The sequence below is a fragment of the Aricia agestis genome, chromosome 10 (genome assembly GCF_905147365.1).
Source record: "Aricia agestis chromosome 10, ilAriAges1.1, whole genome shotgun sequence".
Taxonomy (NCBI): Eukaryota; Metazoa; Arthropoda; class Insecta; order Lepidoptera; family Lycaenidae; genus Aricia; species Aricia agestis.
Genome location: NC_056415.1, coordinates 8950517 through 8971251, shown reverse-complemented (window position 1 = coordinate 8971251; position 20735 = coordinate 8950517). Strand labels below are relative to the sequence as shown.

At 32.4% G+C, this 20735-nt stretch overlaps 1 protein-coding gene across 1 annotated transcript; it reads right to left on the bottom strand.

The window, feature by feature from the left end:
- Positions 1 to 13050: 13050 nt before the first annotated feature.
- LOC121731188 (larval cuticle protein LCP-30-like) lies at positions 13051 to 15924 on the bottom strand. The gene is made up of 3 exons (XM_042120543.1): positions 15910 to 15924; positions 14462 to 14724; positions 13051 to 13441 (listed from the first exon to the last, which is right to left on the bottom strand). Exons 1-3 carry the CDS (start codon positions 15922 to 15924, stop codon positions 13051 to 13053), a joined length of 669 nt encoding a protein of 222 aa, XP_041976477.1.
- Between the last annotated feature and the right edge of the window lie 4811 nt (positions 15925 to 20735).

Here is a 20735-nt window from a genome sequence, read left to right as displayed (position 1 = left end):
AAAGTTGTGCAGATAATTTGACTAAACAAACAGCTGCATTATTAATTTTTGATTTTCGTAAAAAATAACTGTCACTATTCCCATTTTTTCACTCACATATAGGGCAAACGCTCTATTTATTTAAAACTTCAGGCATCTAGGCCCATAATATGGGTTCCCAGGGTTGGGGATGTGCCAAGCTGAGGCACCCCGGGGGTATTACTCTCTGGGACTGGCCAATACTGATACTATAATATTCCCTTTTCCGTTACAAGTTAACCCTTAGATGCTTGCCGCGTTTGGAAAACATGATTCAATACATGTGACATTGAAAGGGCAGTGAAAATCAAAAAGATTGGCTAGAATGTAGGCAAATATGACATAACGAGATTTTGTAACCAAATTTTAAGAATTTTTTAGAACATTCTTACTGCAATTTCTTGCTCGTGCTTTCTTTTGAAAAAAAAATAACGACATACTTTATAACATAAATTATACCAACAAATAATCGGCTTACATATTAAATTTTTGTAACAATAACAAGTTGATAACAAATTGTATATTTCATTAGTTTACTGGAAAGGTATGGTGCCGTATTCTAATGTTTTGATATATTAAATTTATAACGTAATCACAACATTTTTTTCGTGATTTACTAATGCATCAGCTTAATAAGTAGGGAATGTCACAAAAATGTTTTTTTTGATAATTCTTAATTTCAAGTGTGTCAATTTAAAACTATTTTATTTGGGGGGAGACCCAAAGAGGGTCTCTTTGGGTCTCCTCCAAGAAATTGGGTTAAGAGGGGGGCGCTTCTCGCGATGTACTCCAGGGAGCGGGCGGTCAGTTCAGGGATATAACTTTTTTATCCTATTATTCTTAAGATTAAATAAACATTGTTTGCAAGGGAAAGATGTAAGTTTGTGAATGCATGACAGTTTTATTTGGGTCAGGAATTATAGATCCTAATTTATTACAAAAATAAAGTTCTATGAGTGTATTAGCTAGACTTTGATGAATTGTAATTATTATATTGTAATAAAATAAATTGTGACAATTATATAATATTATAATTTATAAGCCACGTGTGCATTTAAAAATAGTATTATTCTTGTTTTATACTTTGGTACTGAAAACTTTTTGTATTTATGTTTTGTCATAGTATAAAATAAATAAAATAAAATATCTTTTTATTCAAAATGGGTATCATGATACACTTTTTGAAAGTCGAACGAAGAAACTACGTTGCCTACCACCGGTTCGGGAACAACCCCGCCGAGAAGAACCGGCGTAAGAAACTCGCACGGGGCCATCTTTTACTAAAAAAATGGAAAATTACAATGTTATGTCTTCCAGCTATGTAACAAAAATAAAAGAAAAGTAACCTGCATGGAGCCACCCTATTCCCAAGGTGTGCTGTCCTCGATGAAATCATTGACTTTATAATACGCTTTAGCACACAAACGTTCTTTAACTGCTTTTTTAAAATTATATTATTGTATTAATGTCCGCCGCGTTTCCCCACAAGAGGATGCCGTAAGACATTATGCTATGAAAGTAGCTAAAGTAAACTAATCGCGCGGTCTCTACATCAGTGATTTCACGAATTTTTTTAACAGCATATGCTGCAGAACTAAGCTTATCTGCCATTTTTGCAATATGTGGACCCCATTGTAACTTACAATCCAGCGTTATGCCTAGGAACACGGTGGTGTCTACTAAATTCATTTTCTCATCATTTAGTAGTACATTGGTTTGTGCTTGCCTAACATTTGGCAAGATAAATTTTAAACATTGTGTTTTCTTAGAGTTCAAAAGTAAATTATTAGCATTAAACCTATGTACTATTTTTGAGAGAGCACTATTTACCTCGTCATAATTAAATTGTCGTCTCTTCACATTAAAAATTAGTGAAGTGTCGTCAGCAACAAGTACTATCTCATGCTTATCTTTAATAAGATAAGGTAAATCATTTATATAGATGAGAAAAAGAAAAGGGCCTAAAATGGACCCTTGTGGCACACCTAGTTTTATTTTGGTTCCATTAGACCTTATGGAGTTAACTTCCACCCTCTGCGTTCTATTTGTAAGGTAAGATTTTAGAAGTTCAAGTGCCGTGCCCTTTATACCATAATGGTGTAGTTTTCTTATTAGAGTATCATACTCCACACAGTCAAATGCTTTAGAAAGATCACAGAAAATACCAAGTACATCCCAAGCTTCAAAAATACTACACAGAAGACTAATGCCTGCATCTGTTGTAGACCGACCTTTAGTAAAACCAAATTGATTATTATGTAATAAATTATTTGAGTTAAAGTAAGCAAGTAATTGATTTAAAATTATTTTTTCAAAGATTTTACTTAAAGTCGGCAATATGGATATTGGTCTATAATTGGCTGGGTCTGATTTTTTCCCAGCTTTAAATAGAGGCATCACCTTGCTGTGCTTCATTAGGTCTGGGAACACACCACTTTTAATACAATTATCAAAAACTAAGACTAGGTAAGGGGCAATGATGTCAATTACTGATTTTATAATGTTTGTGGACATACCCCAGAGATCATATAATATCTGAAAGCATCAAAGCGCACGGAAGTGCGCAGGCCTAGTTCCAGCAGGCCGCGCCCTTACCGTGCTCTATTTACACGAACTGTTTCGACGCACTTTTGACCCCCCTGTATCTCAGTGCCTATTGCAAGTGCAAAAATAAAATTATACCTACGTAATTACTAATACTTAAGCAGTATTCTCAATTTCATACATATAATGGTAGATCATGAAATATGTCCCTGTAAAAATAGCTAATTTTGGCACTCACTCACTCACTCACTGGTAATCAAAACCTCTAGGCCACTTCTAATTGTCCTAGCGTTATAAAATTTGTCACACAGGTCGTATGTTGCATGTAGATTTAAAAAAAGAAATTTTAGAAATCGGTCAAGCGTGAGTCGGCTCCTCTACGAACTTTAGAGGATACTTCCAAATGTCCTAGCGTTATGAAATTTAGCTCACAGGTCGTGTGTTATATGTAAATTAACAAAAAATTAAGGAATTAAAGAAATCAGTCAAGCGTGAGTCAGCTCATCTACGAACTTTAGATAAAAATTCTTATGTACTAGTGATACAATGAGAATACGATGAGGAGGGTGGGAGGAAGAGAGGGGGTATAAAATATTATCACGTATAATGCACTATGTTTAGCTTAATTAGGAAATACTGTTTACTAAAAAAAAAAAATTTAGCTTCTTTTGATAGTTTAACAAATACCACTAGCGGCATCTATCGAAAGTATTGTTTATATCGGGCGTGGCACAAAAAAAACACACGTATGATTTCTTGAAAAAAAGTATTGAAATCCCACCAAAAACATACTTGTTAAAATAGGGCCTTACTTGTTGAAACAGCTTGATACTTCTAAATTTGAACTTGGCAGGTTTTTGTCCTATACATAACACTTGATTAAATTATTATTTAATTAGATAATATTTATATAATTTTGTTAACTTGCTAAGTTCAAATTAGAAGTATTATGGATCAGACTGTTGATGAAGATAATTATAATCGATGAAGTGCATCTGAACTTGGCATTGGATTAGATTTCAACTCTTTTTTTAGGCCATAAATTAGCATATAGGAACTAGTCCCTATTTTAACAGGTATGTTTTTGGTGGGATAAATATTACAGCAACAACAAAGGCAAAGACCAAAAAATCTCCATTTTAGTGCTTATATCTCGGGCTAGAAAATGTCCAATAAAAATATTTATCAAGGTGTTCACGGTCGCTGTTAAAGTTCTAAGGCTATTAGTATTTTTAGCATTGAAAAATGCGGTCAAATAAAATCAATTTAAAATTTATATAATATTTGAAAGAAATAAGCATAATAATAGAATTTTTAAGATAACATTGAAATCATGTGAACTTGATGTTCTATATATTAGATGACCTATTTAAGCAAATATAGAACTTCACGCCCTGATGTGGTGTAATAAAACCGGCTTAGCGTTAGTCGGGTTTGCGCATGAACGGTCCTCTATATTGAAAAAAATAATAATGAATATTTCTTACTATGAAGCAAAAAATATACCCGTATCCAGCGATATATAATTGTCTGTTCCAAAGGCTTTTTGGAAAAAAAAGCTGCTTATTAATAGGGGCCGCCTTTATGTACTTTCTCCTTACATATTAATGAAAATCACAATGTAAATCAGAAGGACGGAGAGATGTACAAACAGCGAAGATTAATTGACATTTCATCCTTTCAAGAAAAGTATTAGAGAATACCTTCCATCATTTTTGGCTATACTTGACAGAAATCGAGTCGCTAGAAATTTTTTTCTACTAATATTTTGTATCGCAAGATTAGTGTGTTGTAGGTATTTACAACATCCTGTTCTAAAATGAATCGTATAATTAGTTAAATACTTGACTTGCAAATATTACCATCGGATATTTTTTTGTTAATCGACCTTTTGTTTCATCTGGTCATAAAAAAATTGACAGATGTCCTACATTTTAGAACCTCTATAAATGACACATATTTTAAATCCACTATATGTTTTTTATTAAGTTTGCGTTGTATTGCGAGCATAAAGTTAATATACCTAGCGGAATAGAGCAACAATCTCGACCTGTCAAACGTAACCAAAATTGGTTTTCATCTGTGTGAAAAATATGTGTACGTATACACTTAAACAAGCATGATTGAACATGAATTCTATGAGATTAAATTTTCAACGTGCGGCACGTGCCGACTGGACGTCAAAAAAAGAGTGCTGCTGTCAAGTATCACACGTCTCTTTTTACCACGCAGTGTTACTGATAGTGGCATCTCTCTTGCTCAGGCCTTTGTTTCTCTATTCCACTAGGTATAAACAGTCGAACTACGACGAGGTAAACAGTGCTCTCTCAAAAATAGTACATTGGTTTAATGTTAATAACTTACTTTTAAATTCTAGTAAAACTAAATGTATAAAGTTTACTTTGCCCAATGTTAGGCAAGTCCAAACCAATGTGCTATTAAATGATGAGAAGATGAATTTGGTAGATAACACTGTATTCCTAGGTATTACACTTGATAGTAAATTACAGTGGGGTCCTCATATTGCTAATCTAGCAGGTAGGCTCAGTTCTGCAGCATATGCAGTCAGAAAAATTAGAGAAATTTCTGACGAAGACACGGCACGATTAGTATATTTTAGTTATTTTCATAGTTGGATGTCATATGGAATCCTTTTATGGGGAAACGCTGCCGACATTAATACAATATTTGTGCTGCAGAAGCGAGCCATACGTTCTATTTATAAAATGTCTGCTTTAGAATCTCTGAGAGATAAATTTAAAGAAATTGGTATTCTAACTGTTGCTTCTCAATACATTTTGGATAATGTAATATATGTTAGAAAAAATATAAATAAATTTAAAGTTAAAAGTGACATTCACTGTAGAAATACTAGAAATAAGCACAAGCTGGACATGCCAGTGATCAGACTTAGTAAAGTCAGTAAATCTTTTAAAAGTCAATGTATACGCCTTTACAATAAAATCCCAGAAAACGTTCAAAATCTTTCCATTAATAAATTTAAAAAAGTAGTCAAAGAGCGTTTGTGTGCCAAAGCTTATTATAAGGTCAATGATTTCATAGAAGATGGCACATCTTGGGAGTAGGATGGCTTCTTGCAAGGCTACTTCTACATTATTATATTATGACTTACAATTATGTATGATGACATTGTATATAATATTAAGTTACAAAATTGTAAACTTTATTTTAAAAGAATAATTTTTCTCTCACTTTTTTGGTAAAAAGTGGAACCCGTGCGAGTTTCTTACGCCGGTTCTTCTCGCCGGGGTAGTTCCCGAACCGGTGGTAGGCATCAGGTAGACATTCTGAAAAAATTTGATTCAAATTTACTCAGAAATAAAACATTTTTTATTTATTTATTTTATTTATTTATTTTATATTAACTTTATGATTGCGAGTGAACTTGATACAAAAAAGCAAACCACTTTCGCTTTTTCTAAGGCAACGGTGGCGCGAGGTTTCTGGAATTATGCTTGGATTTACTTTATTCATGTTGAATATTGCTGTAATAAATTTACTCGCTATACAGGATACATCTTCCCTCTGAAAATAATATCCTTTTCTTTTTCTATCTTTTGTGCGTTCGATCCATTATTTCAAGTTAAATAAAGACCCAGAACACAACATGATTCAAAAATGTAAAAAGATGTTGATATACAATACAATTTGAATAAAAAATATTTCAATTTTTTATTCAAATTGTATTGTATATCAACTTGCGTTTTTTAATGTGTAATGTCCAAAAATATCTTATATGGTAATTGATTGATTGTAATGAATTACTAATGATATGACGTGCTTGTAAAATATCGAGTTTCCTGCTGGAAAAGTTTGAAAACGTTGCCTTTACACTATGATGCCACAAAATGTTAGAACACAAAGGAAAAGCCGGACTGTAGACTCATCATAATATTATCATAACATTATTTTAATGTCATTATAAATATAATTATTTTGCCTCTGACCCGCTATTGATTTGACAGCTATATCAAATAGCTTATTTTTTGCTATATAATTTGTAAAGATATTAATTTTATTAATAAAGATGAGCTTTTGAATCAAAGCTTACAATTTAATCACATAATTAGCGATGACTAATAAGCTTCATATTACATTAAGTTAATTTCATAATTTAGTCAAACTAAAATGTCAAAAGACTAAAATCTATTCAAAAGTTTTATTACACAGTACACACTATTCAAAATATCATAAATTATTTCATTTTTAATCAATCATACTAATATTATAAATGGGAAAGTGACGTGTCTCTCTCACGCACAAACCGCTAAACCGATTTTAAAAAATCGGTTCAGGGAGTAGGGAGTCCAAAGTATATAATAGGCTTGATGACTATTTTTTCTCTTATTGGTAATTGAAAGACCCTTAAGAAATAGAAACATCGCTGAAAGAATGACTCTGATAGCTTAAAAATTCACCAAGATATGACAATTCAAACATCTCATAAAATAGACCTGCCCGAAACGCTCCATACAAAGTGCTACGAAAGACTGACGTCACTCTTTCGTAGTTTGTACGCATCGGGAGAGAACTTTGTTCGATAGGTATATTAAATATTACGTTTATGAAAGTGGTTTCATAACAAAAGTTGCTTTTAATTGCATAAGTTATCGATTGGTATACAAATATTAAGAAATTTAATTGAAAAAAAAAATCGACTTGATTATCTAACTTTGAAGGCGCATAACAAAAAAAATAAAAATGCTATCGAGCTGTAATTTTGGGAACACTTATTTTTCACCGTGATTTCTTTATTTTATTAACAAAATTCGCTAATCTTTGACCTCGTCATCATCCCTATTATATGGAGATACTTTGAATATCGGGAAAGGACATAGGATATATTTCATCCGGGAAAAATGTGTATTTACCATGCGATAAACGAATTTTGGCGAAACGGAGTTAACGGATTAAGGGACGGGCGTAACAGTATTTAATAAATACGTGTATTGTATTTCATTTGTATTGTAAATCAGTCTTGTTTTGTGTATAAAATAAAAAAGTGTTAAAATAAAATAGTACTGACATACAAAAAGGAATTACTGATTTAATTCTAAATTCTACAATATACCAACATTCTTAAATAAAAAACCAGAACATGAATTAAATTAAGGAAATAACACAAAACACGTTGTCGATAAGTTTAAAGTTGAACGGTGAACGAGACGGATTTGGCTTTAAGGTGTTCATAATGAGTATACTTTAGCTCATTTAGATACATACTAGCTGTTTGACCGAGCTTTGCTCGGTATCCGATGAAAATGACATTTTCTAGAAATGATTCCTAGCTAGATCGATTTATCGCCCCCGAAACCCCCTATATACTAAATTTCATGAAAATCGTTGGAGCCGATTCCGAGATTCCAATTATATATATATATATATATATATATATATATATATATATATATATATATATATATATATATATATATATATATATATATATATATATATATATATATATATATATATATATATATATATATATATATATATATATATATATATATATATATATATATATATATATATATATATATATATATATATATATATATATATATATATATATATATATATATATATATATATATATATATATATATATATATATATATATATATATATATATATATATATATATATATATATATATATATATATATATATATATATACAAGAATTGCTCGTTTAAAGATATAAGATTTAAAATAGAATAACTATTAGCAGAATAATGCTAGGTATTTATTCATTTATTTATTTACAGTTAATTAAAACGGGTGACCCCAATTACATTAATTAACCTATTAATGTATTGTGAGGTAACTATTATAATTATAATATATTTAATGTAAAAATGTCCTTTAACACCTTGCTTTTTCACACCTTTATTCTCTCCTTAAGCCCTTTTACACTTATTCATGCAAATACAAACTAAGAAACAGATTATATTATATTATACTGGCTGTCCCGGCAAATGTTGTTTTGCTATATAAAGTATTTCGCCCAAATTATTATTTTGCTGAAGCGACTAAATAAGTATGGCACCATGGCGCGTCCATCGCTATCCCTTCACACAAACAATGGTCGCCGTCAGTCTCGAGTTATAATAATTTACTATTATTTATTCAACAAATGCACTTATCAATATAAAAAGTACCCAGTAGCCGATTCTCAGATCTACTGAATATGCATATAAAATTTGGTAAAAATCAGTAACTAACAGACATTTCGTCTATTATAAAATAATCTGTTTAGTTTTAAGTAGAAGATTAATAACTTTTATAATAGAGTTGTCAACACTTATGGACTAACCTTTTCGCAAAATACGTATGATTCGACGTGTGTTAGTTTTTTGTTACTCTTTGGTCGTTTAAAGCAATTTGTCATTTCAATAATAAAAATTTGTTAAACAACGACATTAAAACAATAAAGATACTATATTGTATCGTACGTATATTGTACGTTTCCCGAAAACTCAAAAACAAAAAAATATCTATTTTATAATAATAAAAATGATATTTTTTCTTTTTTAGTAATAAAAAGCACAATAGTACTATCTAATTTTCCCAATCAAATTAAAATAGAAAATCAAAACTCAACAAATAGGCTATAATTATATTTTGTTGTGGTATTTTAATATTTAAAAAAAATCTTTTTGGGCCCTTTTTATGTGACTCGATTGCTTTATCCTTTATGATGATCCAAATATCATCGTTAGCAGCAGCGCTGCTAACGATGATATTTGATATCGATACAAACTTGCTACTAAAATATTTTATTTAATACGTTATAAAATAGAATTTTATAGCGATTAGAATACTCATTTTAATTCTTTAATAATAAAAAACACGTGAATCACAAATTTCCATCGACATCCATAATATTAATTTAAAAGCTTTCATAGAATTAGCTTTAATAGTCTTAATTGAGTATTTATTGATAATAAGCCGTTGTTTTGACAAATTGAAGTGATTTTTTATTCATTAATATTACTGTTGTCAGCTTCATTTCCCACATTTTTTCGTTTTCTTCTTCTTTAAAATTAGCCATATTCTCCACATTTATGTCTTAAATATTTTTCCTACTTACTAACCTATAATTTCTGTAATTTTTCTCCTGTTCAAAAAACATGCGAAACATGATTCTTAGCAGATACATCTACGTGACCTGTGATTTCTTTTCAAAATTTTTTTTAATAAATAAAACGGGGCAAACGAGCAAACGGGTCACCTGATGGTAAGCAACTACCGTCGCCCATGGACACTCGCAACATCAGAAGAGCTGCAGGTGCGTTGCCGGCCTTTTAAGAGCGAATACGCTCTTTTCTTTTTCTTGAAGGTTTGCAGGTCGTATCGGTCCGGAAATACTGCTGGTGACAGTTCATTCCAGAGAATTTCTTCCTTTAAGTCACTCTAGCTTTTAAGGTAAGTAGCTTACATAAAGTAAGAGTTCATAGACAGTATTTTAACCTCCCGACTTCTGTTCGTAGTTCGTACACCAAAAATATTATAATACTAGATGACGCCCGCAACTCCGTTGCGCCAAAACTCGTTTATCGCGCTGGAACCGTACATTTTTCCGGAACAAAAAGTATCCTATGTCCTTTCCCGGGACTCAAAGTATCTCCATGCCAAATTTCAGCAAAATCGGTTCAGCGGTTTGGGCGTGAAGAGGTAACAGACAGACAGGCCGACAGACAGACACACTTTCGCATTTAAAATATTAGTATAGAAGTATGGATTATATCGACACCTTTTCCCGATTGTCTGGTAACATGAAGTATTTAATTTTTCTCAAATAAGTAAGTTTATACTTATCAAAAGACAATAAAATATATTAAATGTCTATGAGCGTTTAACATCCGGTTACGTCCAACCTTGCCTAGCCAGGGAACAGATGAATATAATGAATTACTAATCAGGAGCTATATTTACTATAACGGATGCTCATAATATTAAATATTCAAATCCAACACGTCTTAATACAAAGGTGTGCTGATAAGGCCATCTAATTTTAATGAATTTTTTGAATCAGCGCCTATATTCATAAAATTTTATAAGTATTTTTATGAGACTTAATTTGGCTAAATATTAATCACTAAAATCTATGCATATTAATTAAATATTAGCTACATTAACGAGCCGAAGATGGAGTTCCTGCATGAAGTTAGAAAATGATTGTCGAGCAACCGTTTTATTTCGAATGCCTGATAAAAAAATTTATCTACTTTGTACTTCTATATCTACGTTTCGGACTACTTTCAAATTATGTTGAGCCATTTTGTGTCGTCTGTTTGTGAGATACAATATTATAACTTTAAAAATATTGAAATTAATTTTATAATCAAAATATAAGTTTTTTTCAACTTGTCATACATGTAGGCATTAAATAAATTAGCAACATCATTGCGGTGAGAGTGTCATTGACTTCGCCACTTACACTATTTGCACATGCAACATTTATGATGGTTACAGAGGCAGCTTTTAAATCATGAATAATACTCATCATATAATTTTTACATCAATATTATTCCTTGTTTAAAATATTACATACAAAAGACATCAACGAGATGATATTCGCCGCAGAAATTAATTTAGCAACATCACAAAATTTATTTACAACCATAATAATATTATCACACACATAAATATATTATTATATATACACCTGAACTAATTAAAGAGCACTGTATGTTTTTGAGATTGTTAACAGTCCGTATGCATATAAATAATTACGAGTATAAAGCTAAAATTTTCCAATGAAAATTATTTATGATGATGAAATTTTAAACGCATTTACATTATTGAAATATAATAATATTGGGCTTTTAATAGTTCTAAATAATTATTTTATTCATGTTGAAAATAGACATCCAACAACACTACTTTTAATAATTTTGTAGTTTTCACAACACATTTTTTTTATTTACACGTAATTAACTTATTTCAATTGGTAAGTAATAAATTGTAATTATGAGATTTGGTGAAATACATTTTATGAACGTTAATAAATTAAATACTTAAAGAAAATGTTAATAGAAAATGATAATAATTCTGTTCCAAATACAGGGTGTAACAAAAATAAGTGATAATACTTTAGGGTGTGTACATGTTTCTTGCAGTGAGTTCACTGTGAAAGTAGCAGCGCTGAAAGACCAACATTTTTTTCACTTTTGTATGGGGAAACTCGTGACGCTCGGGTCCTTGCCCATACAAAAGTGAAAAAATATTCTCATCTTTCCGCGCTGAACTTCTTGAACTGAACTGTTCTTTTCACAGTGAACTCTCTACAAGGGACACGTATATACCCTAAAGTATTATCACTTATTTTTGTTACACACTGTATACTTATTTATGTAGATTACGGATTTTTTAAATTTTATTTACAACATAATAAATTGTATTACTCTACAGCATCAAAATTGAAGGTGTTTCACAAAATCTTTCAACCCTTAATTTTAGAGTCCAAATTTGTCAATTTTTTCATTGTTTCTGTGTAAATATCTGTTACATAATATGTATTGTCTTATCTTTGCAGGACTTATCTTAGCTTTGCAGGACCTTCGTGTGTCTCAATGCACAGTGAGTAAGTAAATAATCTTAGATTTAAAGTTTTAATAAATTTGAAATTTGAGTGATATGCAATTTTAAAAAATGTGTTTTTTTCTCACAACTAACAAAATTTTTTAATACTGTGCGTATCCAATGCGACTCAACTCCAGTTATGAGGGCTCAAAAATTTTGGAAATTTTTCGAAAAGGAGGCTCCACCGCTCCGCACTAAATACTATCACTACATACTACAAAACAAAGTCGCTTTCTCTGTCCCTATGACCCTTTGTTCCCTTTAATCTTTAAAACTATGCAGCGGATTTTGATGTATTTTTTTAATAGATAGAGTGATTGAAGAGGAAGGTTTTTAAGTATTAACATTCATGATTCATTAAATAGTGGAGAAATACGGTTATTTTTGAGGTTTCTTATGTGATATTCTTATGAAATAATTATATTTTTCCGCTTCCATTGCAAATGCAACCTGAACCCTACGAGATTTATCAAAATAATTCACTAAGTATTGTACACAATGAAAAGATCTAAGTATAGAAAACTTCATGATGGTATAACTTCATGATCAATCTCTTACATCCATAAAGTAAAAATCCTTTTATATCCATAAACAAAAAATGTTGTAGATAATATTGAGTCAATTGATGGATTAATTTATTGAAAGCAAGCGTTTAATAATATAATTGATAAAATTTTAGGTTAGCTAACTTGAAGAAAGTTATTAAAGAATCAAATGTTTCATGTTTGGTAAAAAGTAATCATCTACCTCTATAATTGTTAATCTACAATAATTAATGATATAAAATGTTCATTTATTGGGTCATCATTAAAATACCAAATAATAATAAATTAGTTTATTGGAATTGTATTAGCGAGTTCGTTATCAGTCAAACAGTTCAGGGCAAGTGAGCTCCGGTGGCGTGGAAGCCGTTCTCGTCGGCGGTGTAGTCTACTCTGTAGACCAGACCGTCATCACCGACGTACTCATAGAAACCCTTAACTCTGGTACCACCAGAGTTGGCGGCGTCGACTAAACCAGTTTCACCGACGTTGATGCCGTTTTCAGTGCGGAAGCTGTAGTTGTAGCCGTTGGCTTCGGTGTCGCTGTCTTGGGACACGATCCTGGCCTGGCCCTCGTTCCCGAATTTGGCGTACGCGACTCTTGGGAGAGCGGTGGTTGATACCACGGCGGGGAGGATCCTGGGTGCGGCGGTTGTCGGAGCGATGATCGTCACAGCGGGCTTAACTTCGATGGCTTTCGGCTTGACTACAGCGTTGTCGGCAGCGCTGAAATTATAAAATAATATTTTTTACAGTTTTCATAATTCAACGTCTTATTTATGTATAAAGGCTTTATAATTAAGGACGAGCATTTAATATATTTCCAGATATTGTAAAGTTTGAGGAAATAACCAAAATATCAATGTGCTAATTTGGATGTTCCTTTCATAAAATAGCTAGCAATTTATTACGAATGAGGGATTGCCATTTTTAAATAGTTAGATTGTGTATACGATACGATCGATACGTTAATATTATTCACAAGATAAAATTATTATCATTCATTTATTTTTAACTCCGCAATAGTAATATATGATTTTATTCCTGGCAACTGAAATTAGATTGAAATTACTTTTCAGAGGGATCAAGTAGAAATAAATATAATCTAAGGATTTAAACATGCAGCTATTAAAATACGAGATAATTATTTTTAAATAATTATTTATATCTTTATTTTTTGTTTTGTTTTGTTGACGATTATGTTCATTAATAGATAATCTTATTTGAGCGCCAGGATATTCAAATTACGTAATATCACATAAAAAATAGTCCAATATCATTTAGGTAATGAAGATCACTTTATAGCTTTTCTGACCTTGACAGGTTTTTTCAATAGATAAATATTCTGTCAAGATACGGCATAGCAAAATTGTGGCTTACTTCAATTCGCATATTTTTGTTGAGACACATTTGAAAAGCTTACTTAAATTCGCATATTTTTAAGACTTTTTTGTTGAGACACCAATGAAAGCCTTACGTTTCGGGTTTACTTTTTTACCCAAAATAAAATGACTCGGCAAACACTGAATTGTGAACACAAATTACCTTTGAGGATATAAAAATGTACTAAATGTGTACTGATCACGATAGGAGCCTGTTTTTCAGCCTATATTATATCCTTAAAATCAACCATTTCGAGTCAATGGAATCCTATAACTTTGTATTTGCACAAATCCACAGACGCGTCTGTCAATTATCGATCTATGTTTTGACCTTTGATCCATAGGCGCCATAAATTTTTATTACCTGTTATCTTTTCCGGAACTGGCGAAGGGGGCAAGCAGGTCGGAGTACGGCCTAGCGTTGTAAGGGTAGGGCTGGTTCCAGCCAGGGTACTGTTGGTTCCATCCATTGTTGTAGTTGTTGCCATAGAAGCGCCTGTACCCATTGTCGTAGCGACCGTTGTAGTTGTTGAAGTACCGGCCATCGCTAACGTAGCGTTCTGCGCGGTACTTCCCGTCGTCCTCTGCTCTTGCTAAAGCAATCACACAGAGTGTTAAGGCGAAGAGCTGGAAAGAAAACATTAGATTTTAAGCATATTATACGTGAATTGCGCGAGATTTTCGTGGGAGAGCCATGCTTCGGCACGAATGGGCCGGCTCAACCGGAGAAATACCACGGGCTCACAGAAAACCGGCGTGAAACAGCGCTTGCGCTGTGTTTCGCCGAGTGAGTGAGTTTATCGGAGGCCCAATCCCCTACCCTTTTCCCTTCCCTACCGTCTCCCAATTCGTCCCTACTCTCCCCTATTCCCTTCCCTACCCTCCCCTATTACCCTATTCCCTCTTAAAGGGCCGGCAATGCACCTGCAGCTCTTCTGATGCTGCGAGAGTCCATGGGCGACGGAAGTTGCTTTCCATCAGGTGACCCGTTTGCTCATTTGCCCCCTTATTTCATAAAAAAAAGTCTCCTCACGGTTAGGCTGTTGAAGTAATCTGAATTAAAAAACAAATTACAATAAAAAATTATGAAATATACGGTTTCGTAAATATACGAAATGAATTTAAGGATTATAATATTATTACCATCAAAATATAAAAAGAAATGGTTTAATAATATACAATACCATTGGTTAATTGGCCATTTTTGCACCTATATCACTTTTATTTTTTAGCAAAGCAATAAAATACTTTTAACATTTTTGTAACTGTGCATTATTATTCAAATCTATATTATACGAATCTCATTAAACTAGATCAAAATTTATGTGTGGATTTTTGATGTTAACCCAATAGTTAATTTTAATAAATTTTAAATCTATATTATTTTTAAGTAGTCTATAAATAAATATGTATTTTTTATTATTTAGCGCTGTAACTATTAAATTAACAAATACGTTAAATTTATAAGGTACAAGACAGCTATAAGTTTAAACAATTTTTTATAAAAATTACCAGTTGGACGTAACACATTTAATATATTCCATTAGGTACTACAAATATACATACAATCCCTGTTACTTGTACTTGTAAACATGCTTGTAAGCTTATTTATGGTCAATAAAATATTTGTATTTGTATAAGATAGGTATGTCTATAACAATTCATATCTTAAGTAGAGTGTCACATCTAGGAAGAAAGGTAATATTCAGAAACAAAAATTAATTATGTTTACAAGTTATATGAATTAAATTGTTTTAAGTAGGTACTACTTCAAAAACCTATAACGTTAAAATATTAACGAAAAAAGCTTACCAGGATCGACTTCATTTTGACTAAAGTTTGTCTGACTACTCGAAATACAATGATATCATTATGGAACAATCAGTAGATTTTATAGAATCAACATTTTCCAAAACAGGGCACCTATAAGACGAAGAAGCTATTATTTTTATTTCTATTTGTTAACTTGACATTGATATGGGCTTATTTGGTGTGCTGAATGTCCGGAGCCGCCATTAAGCCCACCTATGCGAATCAGTTCGATCACTTTGGATCTGATCCGATATATTTAGTCATCCTTGTACGGATAAGTACAATGAAATTAGTACGTCTAATCTCACCTGAGATATAGTAAACAACCGTATTTTCTTTAAGGGATAAAATCCCCCTAAGATTTTACCAAAAAAAAATATTTTGTTTAGGGGGAATACATTTTTTTCCTTCTTGCTCTAAGTTTAAGGGTACAAAAGACTTATGCTCAAGACTAGTGCTTAAAATCCCCTTAAATTTCTTGAGGATGACAAAACCTCCTTTTAATCCAAGCCTAAGGGTGATAGATCCTTGTGCTCTAGTGGCTAGTACCCTTAGAATTCAAGATTAAAGACGAATAATGCTGTAATTCTTTCTGAGAGTAGAGTAATAGTAGGCTGATATTTCTGCATTTAAGCATCCTTATAATATACCTTTACCTTTTCTAGCCTGTCAGTTTTCAAGGGCTCTTACTCGTAGACTTTAATGATGAATGTAGTAACAGAGTAATTAACAAATACAGATTAAAAATGGCACCAATGTTTACAGTTCGCATAAATCTGCTGAACCGCCATATTTTTTAAGAAGAAATTAAAGTAAATATACCATAGCTACTCTTTTTCATATTATCATGACAAATTATATTATTTATTATGTGATTTGTGTTTTATATGGTTAAGCACGCCATGATCATGAATTTTCCCATGCAAAAAAGTTAGTCTTTCAGCGGTGCTATCTTAGCCCGGGTGCGCACTAGCGGCCAAGCCGCAGCGGCCAGGCCGCGGCGGCCATCGAGATAGATACGCTGTCAAGCGGCCACACCATACTTTCGATGGCCGCTGCGGCCTAGCCACGGCGGCGCGTTGCGGCCAGGTGCGCGTGGTCTATGGCAGTTTTATACTAAGGTATCTATCTCGATGGCCGCCGCGGCTTGGCCGCTAGTGCGCGCCCGGGCCTTTTTACAGGCGACACGTACGCGGTACGAACAATAAACTATAATCAGTTTGTTTCGTTACATCCTGTTACATATTTCCTTAAACTACACTGCCAATCATCTTTGAATAGTGATGATGATAGTGATCTTGACTAATTTAAAAAGAATTCACTTAAACCTGTCATTCTAAATAGGCAACTGGGCGCACACAATTAACATAAATATTAGTTTATTAAGATTATTATTGTAAGTTAGCACTCCATTAGAGGAGTCATCGTTGTGTTTTGTTTCATATTTTGTCATATTCTATAGTTTTAGGCTTGAACATGAATAAAATTACAAGAACTATCCGCGCAAGAATTAATATTGCGTATGATTAGGATGAGCAGAATTTTAAGTAAGGGGTTATGAGTAATCGAAAGAAATCCTAATTTCACTTTATACAAGTAGTTTTTCCGATATCTATAGTTTTATTAAATAGCTTAGGTAACTATTACTAAATTAATAATTTTGATAGTAGATAAAGGGCTTAGGGCCTGTTTCACCACTTTATGATAAAGAGCCTAATAGGCTATTTACAACTTTTTTGACAGATTCTCCATACTTGATCTGTCAAGTTAATTGGTGAATAGCCTTATCAGGAAGTAGTGAAACAGGCCCTTAGTTAAGGGCTTAATATGGCTTTTATATTTTATTTTCAATATAGAATATTTAACATAGAATATAAATTGTGTATGCCGCTGCACATATTACAGTATTCTTAAGAATATAAGGTACTATACTAGATAGGTGATGCCTGAAACTTCATTGCACCAAAATTCGTTTATCGTGCAGGAACCGTACATTTTTGCGATAAAAAGTATCCTTTGTCCTTTCCCGGCACTCGAAAAAGAGGTAACAGACAGACAGACAAATTAATTGCTCGGAATCTACGATTATTTAAGTCTATCTAAAGAATGCATGTTGGGTTATCTTATGATGCTTTACGGCCGTTCCCAATATTTGATCTATCTCTGGTTTTGCCCTACTAGAGATAGGAGTAGCTCACATTAGACATTAGAGACATATATTTTATATCAATTATGAGCTATTCCTATCTCTAGTAGGGTAAAACCAGAGATAGATCAAATATTGGGAACGGCCGTTAGAGTTTAGGTTTAATTCACGTAAAACTTTCATTTGTCGCACATGTGATTGGTACATTCAAATTTGCATATGACCTGGGAACTTGCACTATCGAAATTAAATGTTGGCCACCTCCACTTGGCCCGTTGCTGATATTCAGCAATATTATATCATAATATTATATTAATAATATAATAATATCTATGGACGTACCACACCACGTCAGTCTGGCCCCGTGGTAAGTACCTGAAGGACTTGTGTTACGGGTATCAAACAACGGAAATATATTTAATACTTTTAAACAATACATATATATTTATGATTATATTATATGATACACATATTTAATACCCATCCATGACCCAGGAACTTTGAAAACTTTTTGTTTCATCGGCGGAATTCGAACCCGCGACCCCCGGCTTGAGCTACCAACAGCCCACCAACTGAGCCACAGTGACAGAGGTCGTCAATTGTGTCGCAAAAATTAAGTATAATTAAATGTTTTGTCTATGCAAACTTTTTAAGGCGTGTTAATACATATAGTTTTCCCAAAATTCTGGTATTATTACAGCTTTAATTTCCAAATTTCCTCTCTTTCTCACATCTTTTCCTCACACAAATATTACGAAGAATAAGGAAGGATTTAGAATCATATTGTTAAAACTAGATTGAAATTGCCTATTCAGTCTTAATATGTCACATATTAAGATATTTAAGATATTTAAGAATATTTAAAGATTCCACTGATAAATTTAATTTTTCGGCTAAAATCGACATACAATCCGCAGACATCATAATATTTTTGATTGTCATAGAATTTCAAACGGGCGCTGTAACATATTATATTATATTATAATATTATTACAGCGCTCGTTTTATAATTATAATTTTTACTACCTATTTATTTTTGTTAATAGCAACAACTATTCATTGATAATAGCGTGAAGAAAGGAAAGGTATATAAAAAATTATTTATTCATACTAATATTCATGCGAAAGTCTGTCTGTCACGCCCAAACCGCTTAATCATTTTAGCTGAAATTTGGTATGAGATACTCTGAGTTCCGGGAATTGACATTGTACGGTTTGTACATGTACCTAACTTAGTACATTGACGCGCCGTGTGTCGTTATTGCTGTGTCAAATTATTTAATTATATTCCTGTGCCTCTAGACAAAGTCCCTTTCGTTAAAAACGATGACGAAATTCGTTATCAAAATTTATGGGATTTGACATTAGTCTTCGCAAGCGAAATGTCATTTAGCGATGACTTATGTCAAACCGCATACATTTTGATAACGAATTTCGTCATCGTTTTTAACGAAAGGGACTTTGTCTAAGCCTTGCTAAGTTCACTGCTATAGCAGTGCACTTAGCAAGGCGTACTTGTTAACACGCTACCATTTGTAACTTACATGATAAAGGTGCTCAAACAACATACTCTTTTGGAACTCTACAAACATCCCCTTGGACCCCTACAGACATAGAACACTTTTTATCACGGAAAAATGTACGGTTCCGGATGGCGCAACGGAGTTGCGGGAGTCATTGAGTATGTTATAAAAATATATAAAAAATCCATCTAGAGGTAGTAGTAAAATGGCATTCCTAAAATTACAAAGTTCGAGTCAAAATCAGGTTTGTAGATGACATAATTTTATCTTGCCACTTTCCTTGTAAGGCTGATGATCCATTTATGATCACTTTCAATATTTCTACTCGTATTATGTAACTATGGTGGCAAATTCCTAAAAACTTTAGTGCCTCGCTATTGTTATTTCACTCCCACTTCGTCCTATCTTAATGGTACCTACTGCCAAGTTTGGGCTGCAAAATCGACAGGTCTGATAATTTGTCATTGTAGAGATGATTGCTGATTATAATAATATTTTAGTGTGTACATTTTTTGACCTGCTGATGTCCTAGCGTGGGATTGGGATAGACATTCCGATCTCTATTTATCAGGAGTATAAATTTGAACACTCACATTTCGACTGAACGTCGCGCTTCGTGCAGTCGAATTTTATTTGTAATTTACCGCTACCGAGATCGCTTTTCAACAGGTAAATTGCATAATTAATAATTTATGTCACGAAAACCGCAAAAACTAGTACAAAATAGACGGTTTTGAACCTTCCGCTACACTAGCGCCTCTAGCGGAAAATTCACATGCGGTAGCTCCCATTAGGTAGGACCGTAGGACAGGTTACCTGTAAATTAAATTTCTCTAATTTATATAATAAAATAGTGATAGAACTAGGAAATGCAATTCATTGTCTTGAAATTTATTCAAGCCCTTAAAAAGTTTGATTTCCATAAATATTTTCTCAGTATCATAATAGAGGTAAATAAGCACTTATGATTATTAAATTAAAGGGGTTTAATATTTTATAATATTTAAATACAAACACAGGTAGTGGAAAGTTTATGTATTTAAAAACAATGTTTTAAACATAATCTACTTGTACCTTAAAGCAAATTAACATATTCTAAAATACTAGAATAATAAAATACTTAGGCAGGATGTTAAAGTAAATGAGTTTACTGTTTA